Raw genomic sequence first — 22,280 nt, 5'->3', positions numbered from 1 at the left:
CGAAAAGGTAAATGAACATGCGGATATCCATTTTTTCATCGCCCATGGTTGAGATTCCAACCGTAAGGCCACCCGGCACTTCATTTACGATACATCTTCAAACATCTCTGCCTCTTCCTGTTCAGCATCCACTAGTTCTTCCGGCTTATTTAAAAGGTTGAACCCCGACCGAGTTAGAGGACCGAGAATTAATTTTTCGTCTGACTCACGTCAGTCCCTGCAGACCAATAGGGCACTTTTATAAAAATCATTTTCCAATTTTGTTGCTGTCTTTCCCAGTTGACACTCTCTAAACAAAAAGTATACTTTCGGTGCGATGAAACTGGCTCAACGTGTTAATCTTCGGATTCATTGGAAGCGTTCTTGAACAGTCTGCCAAATAAATGTTTTTTGAGGTCCATCCGTTTCAGAAAATCAACATGATCAAAAAGTATTATTGAAATATATTGATATCGCAGGACATTTTCGCTTTTTTTGCCAAACGCGAGACGTTTCGCAGGACGTAATCTAGCGCGAGACACTTTGTCGAAATGCGGGACAAGCGTTGGGCATCTCTGTGACGTCATTGTGCCGAATTTTGCGAAAAGATCTTGGCCTACATCCTTATAAGATTAAATTGATGCAAGAACTGTAGTCGCTTGACCACCAGAAGCGTCGTATGTTCGTGAATTAGACTGAGCAACAACTTGAAAATGATCTGGATGTTCATCGAAAAATCATCTCCAGCGATGAGGCTCACTTCTTGCTGAATGACTTCGTCAATAAGCAAAATATGCGTTATTGGTCAGGCAGCAATCCACACGTACTCCATGAGTCACCATTGCATCCCGAAAAAAATACGGGTTGGTGCGGTTTATGGTCCGGCGGCGTCATTGGGCCGTACTTCTTCCCTGATGATCAAGACCGGCACGTTACTGTGAATGGGAATCGCTACCGATAACCGAATATTTTGGGCCCGAATTGGATGATATGGACTTGTACAATATGTGGTTTCAACAGGACGGCACTACAAGCCACACAGCAAATTTAACAATCGATTTATTGAAAACCAAGTTTGATGATCGTGTTTTCTCACGAAATGGCCCAGTCAATTGGCCGTCGTGCGTCGTGGTCGTGCGATTTGACGCCGTTAGATTATTTCTTGTGGGGCTACGTCAAGTCTATGGTCTATGCCAACAAGTCAGCGACGATTGATGATCGTATGAATATCGAACGTGAAATTGCAGTATCCGATTTATGCTTGAAAACCGTCGAAAATTGGGTACAGCGTTTGGACTTCTGCAAGCGTGCCTGTGGTGGCCATGCAAAAGAAATCGAGTTCCATACATAATAGCATAATGGAAAATGTACCTTCACATGAATAAAGAATTTCATTGATATCCAAAATCGTTTTTGTTTTATTTTAAAAAAAACTGTTGCAGCGCTCTTTCTGGAAAACTCGATACTACAGGTGAGCTTTTTTTTATATCGTACACAAATATAACTCACATACCGTTTTGTCTCAAATTCCGAACACTTAAGCTCCGGTTGCCATTAAACAGTGTCTCATTACTCAAAATGGTACTTTATCGCGAAATTAATTTGATTTTTGGATACAATAGAGCTTTCTTTTTCATTTGACTTAAAAAAAAAGATTCACAAATATATTTTCATGGTGAAATGATAATTACATTAATCACATTTGTCTTAAATTCCGAACAGCCAAAATGCATTTGTTTAAAAAATTCATAACTTTTGAACTACTGGACCGATTCAGATGATCGATATATCAAATTAAAGCGAATAAGCTAGTGTTTTGTGGGAAAATATTTTACTCGGAGAAAATTTGATTTGGTTTACGTAATTATCGATTGTGTTCGTTTTTTCTGGTTTACTGGTTTCGGAACCAATGGCGCTAGATATTTTTATATTTTTTTCTTCAAAGCTTAGGAGTTTCTACATAACATATCCAAAAATCAGAGGTGTGTTTTTTTATCGTTTTTGAATTATTATTTTTTGTTCTTCGTTCAATATTCCTATGCGACTAGACGAGATCTATATGAAAAGGATTTCATTATTTGCAAATTGAATATTTTTTCAAAGAAGACTAGCATTTAATAAGTCGATTATCCAAATCTGTTAGGTAGTTCAAAAGTTATGAATTTTTGAAAAACGTCATTTTTGGAAAAAAAGGGAAACATGAGTTTTAGACCAACGATTAAATTTGAACAATTTTAATTTAAGAACAAAATACAACACATTTCTGATTCTTGGATATTATAACCCTTCGCCTACTGCTCAGTGGGAACTAGGATCTACAGGGTCGTAAATAAGAACAAAGGTACATCACTCACACTTATCCATATTATTCTGTCAGATGTAATTCACATAGGATCTGGCAACAATCCTGAACCGAACAAGGAGGTTGAAACTGCGAGCGGATTAAGGTTTCTAATGCTCAAAGGCCACAGGGTCAACTGTTCTATGCCGAACCACACAGTGAGGAAGGCATGAAGACACCTTTCGTGTCCGAAAAACGCACCAAATAGTGAAATGTAGTGATTTTTCAACACCATGAACGGTCCTGATCGCGCCGAGGAACACAATGGCGTCTTTGATCCTGGCGAATAACTGTATGTAATACAAAGAAAAAGGCCCTTTGTTGGACCTAACCGCCATGATTAGTCACAATCGCCACATTGTGGTGCCCCGAAACCGCAACGGACCGAATCTTCCCGCTTTTTCACAATCCTACATATGTATATGTATATATTCAAAGATTTACCTTTTTCTCACATCAAGTGTGACTGTACGTTGCACACTTTGATATAGTTTTAAAGCGAATATCAAACCTACTAACACACAGTTTTCATTCGTCCAAAAGTGGTTCTGTTCCTCACCGTCAACCTACGGAAGAAACCAGGCATGACGGTAGTAAAAATCACTTTTTACTTCTCTTGGCCCTTTCGGCCACTTACCCAATTTAATCACGGCGCGCACTAACTGCTCTCTAGTGTAGTCAGGATAGAACTCCGTTGACTCCTGCTAACACGCCGAGCAAGAGGTCGACAATCAACCTTATTAATCTAGAAAACCCGAGCTTTTCGGTATTTATGTTTTGGATCCTACTCGCGAGTGCCTCCATCCCTACCCGATCCATGGAAGACCTTCTCGGGTGAACGGCAACTGTCATACGCCGAGAGTGAGTGATGAAGTGAGAGACTAGAAGGTGCGGGAAACTGAACATCGTGCGGAGAGTTAGATTTTGGCCGTCCTTCAAGTGTCCTATAAAAAAGTGTGACAGAGTCACACGCTCTATTTTGGAACTACCGGTTACAATATGTTATATAAAAATGTAATATAATAATCGAGTTCGCCCTGTTATTTCAGGACCCCGGTTTTGTTATTGTGGTTTTAGTTGAAGACCTGACTAAGAAAATCAATTTTACTCTCGTTGGTTTGCACCTGCGACCTGCGCAAGGAATTTGTTAACAAATGTTCTTTTTATACTGTTGCACCAGAATTGGATTGTCCTTGTACCCTAATTTGTGAAATATTGTTGTATTTGCCGGAAAATAGTGTTCAAACATTTTCTTTTGGATTTCGATTCATGCGTCGAAACTTAATTAAAATTACGAACACTACTTTAACGTTAATTTTCTTCATGAAGGATTTTTTTCTACAATTCAAAGTAGATTCGTAACAAGTTTCTTACCGAACGAACATATAAACAGCAATTAAAATACAAAAATCGAAAAATTCACGATGCTTGTTTTCGACGGAATTTGCTAATGCAAACTGGTTTTCGATATTAATTTTGTTTGTTAATGTTTAATATTATAAATTATAGGCAGTATCTATACCTGTAAATGAATTTAAAAATGAAGCCTTCAAACCAAAATATGTTAGGGGTTTCATTATGGAATTATTTATAACATTAAAGTTCAGTAAATTCTCATTTAAAAATGATGTGTTCGGGATTTGAATCATACGTCGGAACTCGATTCAAATTCCGAACTCTACTTCAATATTAAATTTATAAATATTTCTGCATAAAATATCTTTTTTTCATCCATTTAATGTAGATTCTTACTTTTCTAGCACTTTACAAGAAAACAGCAAACAAAATAGTTGAAAAAACTACAAAAACTGAAAAAATAATGGTGCTTGTCTTTTACGGATTTGCTAACGTAAAATTTTATCATTGGTTTTGACGGTCACTTTTGAGCAAATGCTTAATATTACAAATTATAGGCTGTATCGATACCTGTAAATGATGTGAAAATGTAGCCCATAGCCCAAAGAATGTCAAGGCTCTCATTATTCAACTATTTATAACATTAAAGTTCAGTAAATTTACATTTAAAATGAAGTGTTCGGAATTTGAATCATGCAAATATGCAAATATCATTTTTTCATCCTTTATTGTAGATTCTCACCTTTTCTAGCACTTAACATGAAAAAAACCAAACAAAGAAATTGAAAGAACTACAAAAACTAAAAAATGAACGATGCTTGTTTTTTACTCAATTTGCTAACGCAAGCATTTTATCTTTGGTTTTGACTGTCACTTTTTTGCAAATTTTTAATATTTTAAATTATAGGCTAAATCAATGTCTGTAAATGATGTTAAAATGTAGCTTATACCTCAAAGAATTTCAGGGCTTTCATTATTTAATAATTTGTAACATTAAAGTGTGGTAAATTTACATTTAAGAATGAAGTGTTCGGAATTTGAGACTGTTCGGAATATGAGACAAAACGGTGTATGATAGCGTGCAGGGTTGTGTTCAGAAATACTGACAAATTTGTGTATTTTCTTGATATAAACCCGTTTTTCTGTATGTTTTTTTTCACATAATTATACTCGGAGACAAAGTGAACTAAAATTTTGTTTTGAATGCCTTTCAAACCGCACGCTATTTACTAATACTAACGCGAAGACCTTCGCAGCTTACCTTCTAACTGTGACTGTTCGTGGAGGAGAACCTGTGAGACACACGAAATAAGCGTGTTTTTGTTCGCGAGTTTCAAAAAAATAAGAACGTCGGGATAAAACTAAGCGCGAGGTTGCGTGAATTTTCACCGCTTCACGCCTCACTTGCACCCCCACGACTTGGTGCACGACCCTTAACCGGAGATGCCAACACCCGCCGCCAGATGTCACTGGTGTTGGCAGGAAATTAAAAAGGGTGGTCCGAAAATGGGAATTCGGACCTGGAGTGAGGGATATAAGGGTAATGACCGGGTCGAGAGGTTGATTACCACAATTGATAAGATATAAAAAGGGGGCTTCAAAAGAAACCTTTGAGCTGGACGGTCGTCTTTAGAGTAGTAAAAGAACTTCGCGCCTGGAAACGGCAATTGTTCGCGCGGATAGAAGAGTTGGTGAAAAGCAGGAGATCAATCCGGGTTTTAAGAGTATCGAAACATAAAAGTGCGATTGTGCGTTTATCGGGAGTGTTCGCAAAAAAACTGGGAAAGTTAGAACTCGAGAGTGGATTTCCAGGAAGACGGCCAACGAGGTCTGAGGAACCCTTTCTCCTAAAACCGGAACAACGAGACGTCGCAACCCAGCTTCAAGGTGAGTGTAGGTTAAGGAAGTGGGTGGTAAGGCAACGTAGCCAACCGCGAGGATTATCCCTTTAGCAAATAAGAATACGCTCTCTTATGCCGGAGATAAGGTATTTTTTGAAGGGAGTTTCGTGCGTGCCACCGGGCACCGAAACCCTCAGTTACATAACTGTTCTTTGGTTTGAGTTCGCACTGGTTAAAGAATAAACCATCCATTAATGGTGTAACTACTTTTTTGCATCAGAAAGCAAGTTTTCGTTTCACTTTATAACGGTAAAATAAGATTGTGTACGCGGAAAACGAGATTCGTGTCAGGGGGAGTAGTAGTGTGGATTGAAGTCAGGTTGAATGGAGAGGCAGATTTGCATTCATTAGTCACCTCAATTAAAATAACGATTTGCTAGCATAGTTCATCAGTCATCCTCGCTCTCAACGCTCTAGTCAATTCAAACCATGTTGACGGTGAATGCCGAAGTAGTCCTAGTCAAAACGAAGCTACTGAGAGGAGAGTTGATTTTCATTTTTCATCTTCGAATATTCCGGGCTCTGTTGGTGATATCCACTACATTCGAACGACCGCAATGCAAAGCGATTTTGTTTAATTGAATTTATTCTAACATTTCAACAGTGATTGAAATAACATTTGAATAACATTATATTTCATGTTACATTTTTTTTCTTGTTTACTTCTGAGTGTTTCCAGTTTTTAGTTCACTTTATATATCATCGTAACCGAGCCGGTTGGTTCCTATACTGAATGTTGGTTTGCTTGGCATATATTTGCAGTGTTTTTTTTTTGGATTTGCTTCGCGATAAATCAATAGGTGCCAACTGGTATCAGGAGTCGAAAGAGGTCTCCCTTTCTCGCGCGGATTTTGCATACTCAAAAGGTGACAATAGTCGAAGGGAATAGAGGAATTCAACCGTTGAGCGCAATGAGGAAAGTTGTGTTTCTATTTGCGTGTTTTCTTTTTTTTTTTTTTTTGGAAATAGTTTTACGTACTAGGATAAAAGTGTGTACAAGTATAGTTTCGACGAGAGGACAAAGTAATACGACTAAGTTAAAATAATGATAATAAAGAACTGGCATACGGACAGTCTATATTCTTGATTGTTTTTTTTCTCGTTCTCGTTTTTTGTTTTTGTTTCGGTTTTTGCTAGATTTGCCTTTACTATCGGTGGCGATTTTCTTGCAATATTGCTCCTCAGGTAGAGAGTGGTAAAGAAGCTCTGGCTTTATACCGTTTCTATTCTAGTTTAGTTAGCGCGAATATACAGCGATTTGAATTTGCGCGCGAGCGTTTGTATACGTATTTTAAGCATGAAGAAACCGATTTTGACATGCACAACCGAGGACGGGAATGGAATGTGTTAATAATTTAGATTGAATAAATATTAATTTAACACGTACTATAACTAAACAGATAATCATCGATCGAGCGCGAATGTGGTCAAACACTGCGATAAATTCGAAACAAAAAAAACCTAGGCATAGCCTAAACATCATCGTATGCATATCTGCGGAAACCGAACATTGGCAACGAATAAACGCCTCATTTAAATTCTTGATATTCACTCGTCTTCCACGCTAGATTGTGTTTAGTAACATCGTGTCGGTCAAATACAGTAAATAGTTGAGCAGATGAAATATTTGCTTGCTTTTTGAGTTGCCTTGTTTTACGATAGTAGTTGTGTGTATATATAATCTGTCTTTTTTACTTCTGTTTCCTATCCAGATACTTTAAAATAGTTGTCCTCTGAAACATTAAATAGTCTCTGTCACTACTATTCACAAGTTTTGGAGAGTTGCTTTCGCCGTAGTTTTACTTAACTCCGTTTATCCAGAACACGGTTTATACTTTTCTAGGTAGTTTTTTTTCCACGATTTCTGTTTTCTATACATACATACATTCTTTTAATCTGTAGTCCTACTGTTATATTCAATTGAGAGTGTGTTTGTTCAGTAAGCTTCATATGATTTGTCCGGTCTCAAGATTTCTTTCCCGCAAGTTCTCTCCTGTCACATTCTCTGCAGTGTTTTGCATCGTTTTTTGTTTGTTTGTTTGTTTTCGTTTGTAGAACATTTGTATTGTCAAGAAGTTTTGTTATTTAAGTGAGTGTCTATTTCTTGTTTCACTTTCTGTTAAGGTTATTAAGTTTCTTAAAAATTAATAATACTTTCATTCACTCTCGTGTTTGACTGCGCGAGCCGTTACACACACGCGCACGTTGAGAGTGATTCTCTCGTTACTTATTGTTTGGTTTATTACTTAGGGAATGGAAGTAAATGATCTCAGGATGTAGGAAAGCTGAATAATGCCCGTGCAGCAGAATCGATCGACAGGAATGTGGGCTTATGAAGACAGTCTGTTCGTGACTTATACGTGTATGATCCTAAATGTATGATTGTTTTGAGCACTTTTGTATCTCCAATAATACGCGATGGTCAACGAAAAGCACGTAAGTGGACAGTGGGTGCACACAAATCGATCTACGTTTCGCTCTTCGGCGCTACTTTGTGTTGTTGCTTTTTTATAATAAGTATAAACTCTGTTGGCTATGTAGTATATTGTCGAGATGTTTTTTTTTGTTTATCTTTGTTTTGTGGCTATAAGCATCAATTTTCATGTTTTAATCTAACGCCTAACGATAGGTAACAACCAAAGGGTAGTCTTGTTATATGCTTTCGGATGTACTTCTGGTTTATGTTGTTGCTGTTGCGGGAACTAACGCTACCCCCCTCATCGCTACCAGGGGAACCAAGTGGAGCCCGAGATGAACACGTCTGACTATGTCGGCTACCGTAAAGAGATTTAAATGTGAGTAATAACTGGTAGTGGTTACTGTTTATTTGTTGCTATCCATTCTGCATAGAACGTGACCGATGTAGGTGACTGGATTCCATCTGAGACTCAAATATGACAATAAAACCTGAATAAAGTTTATAAATAATTTTCCCACTCAAAACTTGAATTTAATGTTTAATATGAATTTAATATAATTAACGTGAGGCACTTTTTGGTTTCACACAGTGTCAGCCCTATATTAAAACGTTAAAACCAATTCAGAGAATTATCATAATTGAGATCATTTCAGTTCAGATTTAATTAAAGTTGGACTTTATTTTTCCAGTTGAACAGATCACACAATTATTTGTGTTGAAGCAGAAATATTACTGTTGACTTTTAATTACAGTTGTAGAGAAAAAGAGAAACCAAGAAACTAAGACGGCAAATGAAGAAATAAACTCAATTGATGATGTTAGGCGAGAGATGAATGAGTTGGTCACTCTGCCAACTGAAGGGACCTTTGTTACTTTTCTCCAGCAAACGTTGTCTGAATTTGAATATCAGGGGCTAAATGTTGTGGGCATAACTAAAGAAATATAAAAAAAGGATTGTTTCGACAACTCGCAAGTAGATCGGACAAGTTTGTAATCGATTCAACAAAGGTGTTTTTTTCACATCGAATTATAGTGTGCTTTTTCATCGGTTGCGCTTGCGAGTGGAGCGAAGTTCAAAGTGGTGCGCGCTGAGGATCCAAATCAGACACATTCATCACACACGCCACACAGCCGCGGCAAGTAGAAATTAATTTTTTCATTTGTTTTCCTTTCATTCCTTCTACCTTCTGTGCACGATTTACACCATTGTTCAACTTTGTGTTAACCAAATCGGTAAACGTTGGCATTAGGGGTGATCATTACTTCTTATATACCGTTAAACTTTTATTGGAACTTTTTTTCATTTCAGCATTTTATTTAATATAAAATAAGTTGAATTTAATATTAAATTTTTAATATTAATTAAAAAAATATATATTTTTTCACTTATTTATTTATTTTGATTATCATTATATTCTGTTCATATCGAACAGTTGACCGATTTTTTTGATATGGCTGAGGGCGGGAAGGATCCCCCATCGACGCCATTGAATATTTCCGACACCGATCCTCTTCCTGAAGGGTAGGAAGATGAAGCAGAAGTAGAGGAAGAAACTTCTGTATATGAAGTTGGAAGTTCCGAAGATGAGGAAATTGACGAAAAACAGGATGTACGTCTAAAAGAATACCCCGAAGGCTACATTGTATACTTTAGACGAAAATCTAAACCTCTCAATGTCATTCGCATCTCGAAGGAACTTACTCAGAATTTTCCCGACGTTACGACGTCGTCTCAAGCAGGACCCAAGCGAACAAAATCACGCGCTGCGACCTCTTTGCGATTGAGTATCGCGTATACATGCCCTGTTGCAACGTCGAAATAGACGGCGTAATAACCGAAAAGGGTTTGACTCGAAAAGAGATTATCGATGGTGTCGGTCGCTTCAAGAACTCTTCACTAAAAACGGTGAAGATTCTTGCATGCGATCGACTGAAATCTGTGTCACAAAAAAATGACAAAAGAGTTCTCAATCGGACAAATTCTTTTTGTGGCACTTTTAAGGGCTCCGCCCTTCCAAACTACGTTGCAATAGGTGCACTTCGTTTACCTGTTCGGTTATTTGTACCCCGGGTAATGAAATGCAACAAATGCATGCAACTCGGACACACGGCCGCCTTTTGTTGCAATAAAAAACGTTGCGCAGATTGTGGAGAGTGCCATGATGAGAATCCTTGCGCGAAAGAGCACAAGTGTCTTCATTGCGGCGGGACTCCTCATGATCTTATTCAATGCCCGGTGTACAAACAACGAGGGGACAAAATCAAGCGTTCCTTAAAGGAACGTTCCAAGCGGACTTATGCAGAAATGCTTAAGAGTTCCGTTCCAACGACTCAGGACAATCCCTACTCCATTCTGCAGAACGACGAGCCTGTTGCTGACGCTCCCAATGCAGGAAGTTCCGGTACATCGCAGGGTGCCGTCAGGAAAAGAAAAATTACTTCTTTCCCATCACTCCCCAGAAAGTCGACCGAAACTTCCCAAGTTGGAATGAAAACTCGAATTGAACGTGCTGAGAATAGACCGAAGCAAGTACCTCCTGGTTTAAGCGGTTCTTCTACGCACCAGGGGTCCTCAGCACTTCCCGGAGCAGCACCCACCCCGTCTGTTCCATTTTCGCGGTCGAGGCAACAGCCACAATCTGGTTTGCTTGCGCTTTCTGACCTGGTGGACAACATTTTAAATGCTTTAAATATAAATGACCCTCTTAAAAGCATAGTATTATGTTTGCTTCCGATTGTGAGAACATTTTTGAAAGAAAAATGTGGTTTTTAGCAGCGTTCATTTCCCTCGATGCCTGATTCAGTGCAAGAGGTCAAGGATTTGACCACTGTAATACAGTGGAATTGCAGAAGCATCATCCCTAAACTAGATCAATTTTAATTTTCAGTTCATAGTTCTAACTGTGATGTATTTTCTCTCTGTGAAACATGGCTTTCTTCAGCCGACGAGCTGAGTTTCCACGATTTCAACATTATTCGCCTCGATCGAAATGACTCGTTTGGTGGCGTACTATTGGGGATCAAAAAATGTCACTCCTTCTACAGAGTCACACTCCCATCGATGGCAGTCATTGAAGTTGTCGCTTGCCAGACACAAATCAATGGCAAAGAGCTCTGCATTGCCTCGATATATATTCCTCCAAGAACCGTGGTCGGCCGCCATCAGTTTTTTGATATCATCGAGGCATTGCCGGAGCCGCGGCCAATCTTAGATGACCTCAACTCCCATGGAACAGCATGGGGGTCACACTATGATGACAGCCGTGCCACGTTGATTTATGATCTGTGCGACAACTTCAACATGACAGTTTTAAATACAGGGAAAGCAACTAGGATAGCCAACCCTCCTGCACGGGCAAGCATGCTAGACATATCACTTTGCTCTTCTTCGTTATCCCTGGATTGCACGTGGAAGGTAATCCAAGATCCCCACGGTAGTGATCACCTGCCAATAATTTTATCGATCGCCAATGAATCAGGTTCTCGTGAGTCAGTCGATAGTGCGTATGACCTCACGAAAAATATTGACTAGAGAAAATTTGCAGAAATAATATCTGAAGCACTTGTAAGGTTCTGACAAAAGTTAAATGTTTGCAAATTCTTAGACATATGTGCGAATGTGGCATCTCTGATCAAATTTGGCAACCAGCAGAATGAACACCTTGTCACTTGCTGTTCATCTTCTCACATACATAAAATGAACCTCTCACGGCATCCGATACGACTGTAGGAATATAGTGAGGAGAGTTGCGTGATGGTGATGTGACAATTGTCGTCTCACCTCACACGCCGCGTAGAATCAGGCCGGATATGTTGGCTCGTGTCAGTTCAATAGGGGTTCAATTTGGACGTCGCTCTCGTTGGTAAGATGGCTCAAGTCACGGTATTCCCGAAGGCGAATGGCGTGATTGTAGTTTGTCATTAGATGTGACTAAAAGTCGTGTCCTCATATGTTATTGACCTGGGTATCGAATACGAGGTGGTTTTCCAGAATGAAACGAGAAACTTCGTCTTCTCACGTCAATCGCGGCGTAAAATTAAGGGGATTGTAATTTCTGCGAAAAATTCCGGAGTATACCAAAGCCATACGAATGTCTCACAAAATGGATACCGACAATAAACAAGTTTTTTCACTCCAGCCTCCACGGGTGTGGATGAGTCCCTATCAAGACTCGTTCCCTTTCCCGTTGTGTCGTCTCACTTCGAAGGTAGTTATGTAATTTTACCGTTTCTGTTTTTTTTTTGTTGTGTTTAAGTTAAATGCCAGTCTCGTTACATTTGTTATGTTATAAGTAGTAAATAGTTGTGTTTCTCAATAGCTTAGCCAGTGAAAACTAACCTCTATATATAAATGCAACATTCTTTCGCTAACTGTACTGTTTTCACCGTTCATTTGCTTTAAGAATGATCATCGAAGGAAACAAGCGAGTATGATCACATGACAGGATGCACACACCGTGTCCCTCTCTATATTTATGAAACAGAACAAAAAACTAATGGAATACTCAGCCGCGATATTTTTTCCCTTTCTCGTTCTCGTTAATCTCTCGTCTAATTTTTTTACCTTTAATTTTTACAACTAGATATTACTTTTATTTACATATACACACACGTATGTATTCGAGTCTTTTGTAGTTTTCTTTGTTGCTCATAGAGTATGTTATTGATGTTCGCTGTTAAAATAACAGAATTGTACCACTACGGACGACGCAAATCTATCGGAATGTTAGAGTTGTACTACTTTTTTTTCAGCTTGGAGCGAGAGACGATAAGGTTGCTTTGTATTGTGCGTTTCGGAAGAGATAGTAGCCGAAGGGAGCGGCTTTTAACGAACGAACGCTTGAATTCGCTCCTCAATCAAACATACCACATTTTCTCCCGTTCACTCCATGGGGGGAATGATGGTCTACGTGGAACCACTACGCTAAACATAAACAGATATGTTAAATAAGTTTGTCATATGTTTCTTGTTTTTTTTTGTATTTTATATTCACAACACTTCTAAACAAATTCACTACGGTTCCAAGTCAGGTATTGATTGTTTTACATATCCTGTAACTTTCAGGGATTTTTGGGCCCCTGGGTTCACATTTTTTCGTTCTGTTGCTTTTCTAATCGAAGATAGGCCATCAAGTTTACTTGTTGTTGAAAATAATCTAAAGTTGCCTTCGTAGGAAACAAATTGCACATCATTGCGGGCACCGCAGAGGATTACCAATTAGTGGAACCGTCTCCGCGTGCTTTCCAGAATAATCGTTATGATACAATAATCGATACTAACCGTGCTCAATGATCTCAAAGTTGATTGAAAATGAATCTCTTTGAAAGTGTAACTGTGTTCAATTGTATCAGATTTCGTTTGTTTCGTCACGTACGGGACGAATTTCAGGAGTTCCCACCGCCGGAACAACAATCAAATCGGGAAATAAATGTAGCGAGAACAAAAACAAACCGTGGGGAGGATGCGATATGTACGTGTCTACTAAAATACTACAGCGGAGATCACATGGGAAAGATCAGTCGAAAGGTTAGAATCACAAGATACAGTACCAGCGAGACGACCAGCGCACACAGCAGCATCCAATCCAGCACGTCTAGGTGATTAAATTTCGACCTCAACTGGCATGTATCAAAAATAAATCACCTCTTCCTCCTTGTTTTTGGTGGAATCTTTCCGGTTGCCCGGGCTGCCGCTACCGTTGTTATTATTGCCGCCCAGATCGGCCAGCGAGGATGACGACGATCCAGGCGGAGGGGGCGACTGGAGGCTAGAATTGCGCGAGGAGAGCGGCGTGGTGTGAACCGATGAGTGGTGCTGGGGATGGAACTGCGACTGATGATGATGATGGTGGTGGTATTGATTTTGCTGCATCAGCTGCTCCTGGATTGCCGCCGAACGGAGCGAGGAAGAATGTGACGGCGAAGCGGATGACGGAGTATGCGGGTGAGATTGTGTCGTACCGTAGTGCGGAGGGGACTGATAGTTATCCGAGTTTCGCAATCGATACCGTTCGGGTATCTTTGGATAAGTGTTGGTCCTGAAAAAAACACACATGGGGATTAATTCGGCGTTTGGGGGTAATTGTTTAACGACAGTTACTGTAGGGTATTAGTTAGCCAGGTTTATAAAATCATATTGGCAGTATGTATAACTGAGCAAGACAACTTAGAGAGAATAGGAAGGGGATATTTTTGAGTGAGAACGGATACAGAAAAAAAAGTGTTGTAAAGAGCGGAAAATGATAAAAGATTGTTTTAAGATGAAGGTGGAAGGAAGCCACAACTAGCTGCCACAATGGCGATCACTTCTTTCATCTCCCTCCCTCACCCCTCGCCCGATATTCAATAATTTTGCGAAACAGTGTGTAGAAAAAGATCGTTTTTGCAAACTTCCCATCATGTAACATCAACCAAACTCTAATCGATTACTCACAAGATATTAAATTTCATCTGCCGTCGCAATGTATAATAAAAAACGTCGGAAATCTCGAGTTAGTGCTCTGAAAGTCGAATTTTCATTTTTCATATTTTCCGCAATGGTTTTGTTTGTATTGGTGAAATTGTCGTTATTTTTTCGACACTGATGCTAGACAACATCATCGAAACAGCTATAAAAACCACTCAACATTTTATTTTTATTATTCCTGAGTCATAGCGTTTCATGTCATGAAAACCAATAAAATAAAATTATGTTGATATCAATACAATTATGATTTTTACGTTTAATGGGTCTATAATGTAAATTTTAGCAACATTAACACTAAACCTACCGATGTTTCATGTATACCTATTCCTACCGCAACGGGTCAAGTGACCCTTTATGAATAGATAGTGAACAATGACTCAATTTATATAGTTTTGTTGAGAAACGTGGCATACCATATTTCTCCTGTATATTTCGACATTTTAGGATAGTAATTATTAGAGAAAATAATGAAATTTCAATTTTTGACACGCAAAATAGCACTGTAGCTTGGGATGGTTACTGTTAGCTCGCTTGGATAGTCAGCAATACAATTAATTCTAATCATTCACTATTCATTCACAAATACAACAAAATATATAAAGCAACAGCAAAAATGTGTAATGCAATGGTTTTGTGAAATGACCCGTTGCGGTAGTTAGGGCAGATTACATATATTTCTCAGTGAAAAAACAAGAAGTGGGTTATATCTGTGATATTACCGCAAGGTAGACGTAGGACTACCGTCGGTTCGGTAATCATTTATTTGAAATTGCATCTGAATCAATTCTTAATGAATGAATGAAAGAATTTTTTGAAAGATTGCTGAAAATTTTTCTATTTAGTGTGTGGGAGGATTTTTTTTCTCTATTATAGGAACTTTCAACACATTTCGGCTGGTTCGTCACTTTTACTTCTATTTTTGGAAGAATGTCGGGAGTGAGAATTGAACTCGTGATCTTTGCGTGAGAAGTATGGATGTTACCACTACGCCAGATCGCCTTCTCAGTGTGCGGGAGGATGGATATAAGTATGGAATTGTAAATTCAACTCTTTCTAACTTGTTGGTGGTCCCGAAACGAACCGATGAAATTTGAGTGGCCTTGTAAAAGCAACTGACAATGTTTGATATGTGATTCGTGAGAATAACACGAGATATTTCATGATCACTCCATGCGCAGAATAGAAACTGAGGGCGCCATTTCACGATGAAAATGACGATAAAGTCTATATAACCTTGAATAAAATTCATTTAGTTTTTATCGTGATGTGGCAATTTTCCATGACTGTTCCATGCGAAAGCAGAACAGAAACTGATGCTATTGGATTGCATCAAGGGAACACCATGTCGAATGCGTAAATGGATGCGAATATTCCTTCGCTCGGATGCATTCACACGCAAACAATTTTTCACGACTGTTCCATGCGAAAGCAGAACAGAAACTGATGCGTGTAAAAGTACTCACGCCTTGCCTGTGTCCGCTATGGTTTCCCAAACACTAATGCAAGCAAGCAAAAGAAATCACAGCTTGCATGCTTGCTATGACGGTTTCTCCAGGTGCTTAGATTTTGCGTCCGTGTTCGGGAACACATTGCGATCACCAATCATCATCAATGAGCTAGATTGTTATGACTTCAATAGCATGCTTTCAAAGCAATTTTTGAGCTGTTGAAACGATTTTTTGACCAATAAGTGACAATCATATAACTCGTTGACATTTTATCTTTCGGATGAAGTGAATATAATACAACTCCATTCAGCCGGTAAAGAGGTATTAACGTTCAAAACCTTGCAGTCCAACGTCACTCTCTCGCTTTCGAAACTTTGAACTTACTCCCCGGTACAGAAATGAAAGACGTAGTCCTACGTCAAAAATAACAAGAGAGGAGTTAACACTGAAAAATTCATTCGATGTATGTGCTAAACACAGAACATGCCAGAAAAAATGAAAGATCTCGAATGCTTATAACATTTCTTAATAGATCGGAAAGATGTTTGTGTCAATTGATAGGAAATATGTTTAAGCATCTATCACAGTCAATAAAATGATATTTCTCCTGGTATAAGCAATTGAATGACTGTAAAATGTCAAGCGCTATCTAAACTGTCCCGTTTTGATTGGCCCGATTCAAGGTTTCCCCAACACAGCCATCAAAACCATGGTACCTGGGAAAATTGGCATTGCAAATACATGCAAGTTCGGGGAACTTACGTTCCCACCGAAATGTGTTCCCTAACACAGCCATCAAAACCAAGGTGCCTTACATTACATGACGTTTGTTCAAATTCTTTACTTACACAGCAAATATATTGGATTCAATTGAATTCGAAAATTGTTTCATTCAATCAATAATTTAATCAATACAAACAAATGATTACTAAGCCAACGGTAGTTCCACGTCAACCTTGCGGTTATAGATATGACCCACCCATTTCTTTTCGTACATTATTTCTGTGCTGAAAAATGTCCTACTTTATGCGACTAAATTCTAACTAAAACAGGCTTTATCTAGGCGAAGTTTAGCACATTTGATAACACTTCTCGAGCTAATCTCAATTCGACTGATTCGATGAGAGGCACTAACTGTTCTAACGAAGCTACGTGCTCATTCCATTCTTCACGGCAAATTTAAGTGACTCCCCCAGACTGAATTCGTTTCTCTCTATCATGTATCATATATGCATGCATTAACGTAAATAGAATTCCAGGTATACTACATCGCTTGTGTGATACACACACTCTCCAATACAAAAAAAACTAATTTCAAAAACGCTGTAGAACTGTCATGTTGAAATTATTTTATGTTTTTCTTCTTCGTCTACCCCTACATGTTTGAGTTCGCGATGGGTAAACATTTTGTGTTCTAGCCTTCGATCAGGGTGGACGTGTTTTCAAATTGCTCGAAGCACCCGCGAATATTTTGAAAACGATTCAGTTATATTGACCTAGTTTTCCGCCCAGTGTAACGTATAAACGTAAATAGACCAATCAACATGAGTTGCGAAATTTGCTGTGATACCGGAATCAACGACAGTGTCAATTTGTGAAAATGTGCTGGCTGTCCGCGACGATTCCACGCCGCCTGCATCGGCGTACATCGCAAGAAGAGCGTTGACGTTACATCATATGTTTTACCATGCTGTAATAAGTGCCAGAATTACGTACGCGCCGAGTTGGACTTTAGTGAACTTAACATGGTAAACGGTCAACTAGCGGTCAACACAGAAACATCCAACTTCCAACGGACAGAGAGCTTCTGGCAGCAGCGAAGTATCAATTCTCTGGGCTACTGGCTAGCTGTCGACCAATTCAATTTCAAAGAGGGGAAATTCTTAACCCGTACATGGTACCCAACGTACCACATTGCGTTCAAGCGCACTCGTCCTGTTGCATGACTTCGGGAGACTCTACAGCACCGTGCAACATATATTCATGCAGGCATTCGTGTTTTCCCCGAAATTGACGAACCCATTGCAGGATGACAACTCGCCACTTCCAGGCGTAAGGCAAGACATGACATCTTCTCAGGAAGAGATGTTTCCATTAACGAAGTCAGACGTCCCAGAAGATAATGAACTGTTAGCTTCACACCAAGGAGAAGTAGTAAGTTTTAACAATTTGGATGCCTCGTCATACTAAGTAGTAGATAATGAACATTTTGATATACTGTCAAAATTTCAACCGTATGAAAAAATGAAAGAAATCCAAATTAATATTCTGAATTCTTCTTTCTCGATAATTATGGCCACAGTGACAAGTTGGGATGATAGTTTTAGAATCGAGGAAGTACTCGGAAATCGTTTTAATATCTTCAGAGATGACCGTAATCTTCACAAATCCCATAAAAAATCGGGAGGCGGCGTCCTTATTGCTATTAATTCATTAATATATTCAGAACATATTCCAACAACAGAATTCGACGAGTTTGAGCATGTGTGGGTCAAAGCACTCATTGCGGGAGAGGTACATATATTTGCATCTGTTTACTTCCCCCCTGATCGTGCTAAACTTAGTTGTTATGAGAAATTCTTTGAAGTTGCTGAAAATATTTTATCTACCTTGGCACCAGAATCAAAAATCCATATATACGGAGATTTCAATCAACGAAATGCGGACTTTATCACTTATTTTGACAATTAATTTATCTTGCTATAATAAGACCCTGCAATTTATTTTTGATAAAATAGCCGGTCTTGGGTTGAATCAAATAAACAATGTTTATAATCGACAGAAATGCTTGTTGGATTTCTTGTTGACAAATATGAGAGAAAAAAAAAGCGGGAGATAACAAAAGATTGTTTAAATTGAACTGCGTGTAGATACCTCGAAGCTTTGTCGTTTCGGGAAAACGTTTAGAAAAACACCTCACAGATCAATTAAAACAATCTTCTATTTAATACGCGTTCAAGCACACATCCTTTACCGTATTCGTTCTCACTCATAGTGATCCCCGATAATCGTTCGATTAATCGATTAATCGAATACTTCCTACAGAAATCGAATATTAATCGAACGAATACTGCGCAACCAATAATCGAAGCGAACGAATAATTTACGTCGATTAATCAATCCAAACCCAGAGAAAAAAAAAACGTACGGTCGCTGCAGTTTTATCCCGAAAATCAATCATTATCTTTGACGATCCCCTAACTGGTCAACGAAGCTCAATGCCGTCAACGCGAATTGAGCTTCGTTTACGAGTCTAAGGGAGCGTGAACGATAATAATTGATTTTCAGGCGGGATGAACACTTTTTTGATTCTAGATGGCTTTCTAGTAAATGAGAAATATTATTCTAACGAATTATTTCTCTCAGTGTAACGATTAATCGATTAATCGAATATTTGAGGCGATTAATCGTATCGAATAACAAACTACTGAAAAGTATTCGATTAGCTGATGAACGATTAATTTTAAAAATCGGGGATCACTACTCACTCAAAAAGATCTTCTTCCTCCTTTTCTTTCTATCTCGCCATGGGTGTTCCTATTAGGTTGTCTTGCTCAGTTACACTGCTAGTATCATTTTATAAGAATAGCTAACTAATACCCTACACTGCGAGGTTTTTTTCCGAAACGACTAATATACTGGTATCTATAGTTACCTTGTTGCCGGATTCCCCGTTTGAACCTGCACCTGTTGCTGAATTACTGCAGGACTGCTACCGGTACGTGAGTGATTCGGTAAGCTCGAGTTGATCTATGAAATAAAGTTGAATAAGAAAACTCGGATTTCGGTTGAGTGAATTGTTCACATTACCTTTTTATCGGCCAGCTTGAGAGGAAACATCTGAATAACGCCGGCGCTACTACTGCTCAACATGTTAGCGTTGTTTCCACTAGGCGATGTGACCGTATTGTTGTTGGAACTCGATTTAGTGCTGAAATTGTTCAGTTTATCTTAGTTTCAAACTCATCCACAAGTTCTATAATAACGAAATACCTCGACAGGGAGGACAGCTTCAGCGGAAGCTGTTGCTTTATGGATGATGCGTTAATTTTTGGTGCATTCGTTGCACTAACTAAATTCGCCGGGGGAGCTTTGTTTACTGACAGGACGAAACAAATTATTAAGAAACCATGATCTACGTGAAAAACAACACATGCTTACTGCTTGCTGTTCTCCATTTGTCCTTCCTCCGGTCGATGGTCGAGACGGCCGAACCGGTCGGAGTACTAGTCATTCCACCGCCACCAATATCCATATGGAAGTCTTCGCAATTGCTCGACGGATCGTCGTGTTGCGTCGAGATTACCCCCGTCGAAACCGGTATTGCAACCTAGAAATCGAAACAAACGCTTTTTTCACAATTCATTTGTTAAAATTCCCCATAATCTAAACGTACGTTAGGTGACAGTAGCAATCCCTGGCTGGATAAAATCTCCATCTTCCGATACAGCTGTTCCCGCTGCTGTTTGATGTCCTCCTGTTCGGCTCGAATCTGCTCCTGTAGCGCTTTCTGCGACTGACGTTGCTCTTCCAGCTCGCGTTCTTCTGTTTCCTTCTGCTTCTGCCAAGATGTTTTCTCCTCCTGCAGTTTGTCCTGCAGATTCCGCAACTCCTCGAGTTGATCGTTGTGTCGGTACATGTTCTTGGGATTCTCCCGGAAAGCGTTCAACTGATGCTGGAGGCTTTGAATGGTTGTCATTTGCTGGGAGATTATACAGAGCAGCGTATGCAAATGATGCGACACATGGAGAGCGGCGTAGCTGTTATCCTTGGCTTGTTCCGTGGTCAACATTTCGGGATTAAGTTTCATCGGCCCGTGGTGGATTCCCGGCGAAAATGGACCTCCGTCGGCTTCCGACGCGTTTGATTCACGCTTCTCGTAACCTTCTCGGTTGGAGAAATAACCGGCCGCAAGCGTCGACAGCACAGCATCTCTTGACGAGTTGGTGATACACTGCTGTTGCTGTTTGGTTCGTCGCTCGTCGAATCCGCCGAACGTTTCCGCACGCTTTGGTAATGTTGGCGAGATGTACACCTCGCTCTGCCGTTCGCCCACCGAACTACAAGACCGGGACAGCGGCAGTCCGGTGGCCGCCGTGTACAACGACGCTGCCAGCGTGCTGATCTCCTGGATTGTATTCAGCACACGCTTCCATATTTCTATCGTATCACAGTCATCCGAGACCAGATCTCGGTAGGAGCCATAGTTGGAGATGAACGCATCAACCGTTGGACCCAACTGTTCCGTGTTGTGATCGTTATCCAGCAACAGACTCAGCTGGAGGGCGATCTTCTCCTCGAGAAGGATCGCCTGTTCGAAGTCTTTTTGCCTCATTTTGCCTGCGAACGGAAGGTTTTTTTCTGGATCAGCATATTGTAAGATTCACAGAATCAAATTGCACAAAATCTATTACACTCTAGTTACAATGATTCACACAGATCTACAGTAGAGGGGAAGAATGTTACCTTCCAGTTCGGTGGTTCCCATTGCTTTGGCAATGAAGTTGGATAGGAATAGAGAAAGTATTTTCCTATTTTAGTATACATCGAGTTCTAGCACATGAAGTTTAATCGAGCTTCAACGTAACAACATTAAAAATAGATTTTGTTTGAAATATACATGAATAGTTTTTTTTTCTGGATGTTCTTAGGGAGAATATACACTCATATACGTTTTCCATTACATACAATCATGTGCATTTGTATAACCATTTATGATTAATACACATTGGTGTGCATTTGTGTGTTCATTGCGAGGTGCACTAAAATAATGTTTTTCATATGAAGCTATCGAAAAAATGTCACTTAAATACATGTCTTTACAATGACTACCCTTCAATAATACTCCATGTGATCTTGTCGAAAGATTTAATTTTGGACTGAATTCCCGATATCAGGAATCCTTCTGTAAAAAATGATTCGTGATTCTTATCCCGACCACCGAAGAAACTAGAAGTAATAAAATATTTCTGAACAGTTACTATTTGTTATTCATTACTGAAGAACACAATATATTTTGGTGACGAGGAAGTTCAAGTCTACTCCAGAAGCAACCCTCCAGTTCCCCTTTTCGAAGATGTTTTTAAGGAAGACTTCAAGCAACAGCGAACTCGAAGATGACCGACCAGGATTTTCGTACATAGATTTTACGGCTTACGGAACTGATTGCTACTCAGCAGCAGCAGATTAAGGATCTCCATCGGACCAACGCCAACGCCGGTTGGAAGTGAACGGACCATTAACACGTTCGTCACCCAAAGCGACTTTTCTGAGTTTCTTGCGGAGCCCAACTTGCGAAGAAATTATTAAATGAAGATCAAATTTAGTTTGTAGACAACTTTTACATGATCTAGCAATATTTTATACAATT

The 22,280-nt window shown here is 39.4% G+C and overlaps 1 protein-coding gene across 9 annotated transcripts in view; it reads right to left on the bottom strand.

Annotated features, from left to right (window-relative positions):
* Positions 1–6,519: 6,519 nt before the first annotated feature.
* LOC129771944 (rho guanine nucleotide exchange factor 18) overlaps positions 6,520–22,280 on the bottom strand; it is a 70,879-nt gene continuing 55,118 nt past the window's right edge. For 8 of the 9 annotated variants that reach the window (XM_055776094.1, XM_055776093.1, XM_055776092.1 and 5 more), the window contains 7 exons: positions 21,377–21,400; positions 20,307–21,250; positions 20,072–20,240; positions 19,904–20,009; positions 19,721–19,841; positions 19,566–19,660; positions 6,520–14,034 (listed from right to left, as the gene is read on the bottom strand). In XM_055776094.1, the coding sequence (XP_055632069.1) occupies positions 13,626–14,034; positions 19,566–19,660; positions 19,721–19,841; positions 19,904–20,009; positions 20,072–20,240; positions 20,307–21,250; positions 21,377–21,400 (1,868 nt within the window). In that variant the 3' untranslated portion in view covers positions 6,520–13,625. The remainder of the gene's footprint in view (positions 14,035–19,565; positions 19,661–19,720; positions 19,842–19,903; positions 20,010–20,071; positions 20,241–20,306; positions 21,251–21,376; positions 21,401–22,280) is intronic. The other variant, XM_055776096.1, reaches the window with a different exon arrangement.

Source organism: Toxorhynchites rutilus, chromosome 2 (genome assembly GCF_029784135.1).
Source record: "Toxorhynchites rutilus septentrionalis strain SRP chromosome 2, ASM2978413v1, whole genome shotgun sequence".
In the NCBI taxonomy this organism is placed as follows: Eukaryota; Metazoa; Arthropoda; class Insecta; order Diptera; family Culicidae; genus Toxorhynchites; species Toxorhynchites rutilus.
Note: the sequence above shows the minus strand (reverse complement) of the source record. Positions and strands in the feature narration are given on the sequence as shown.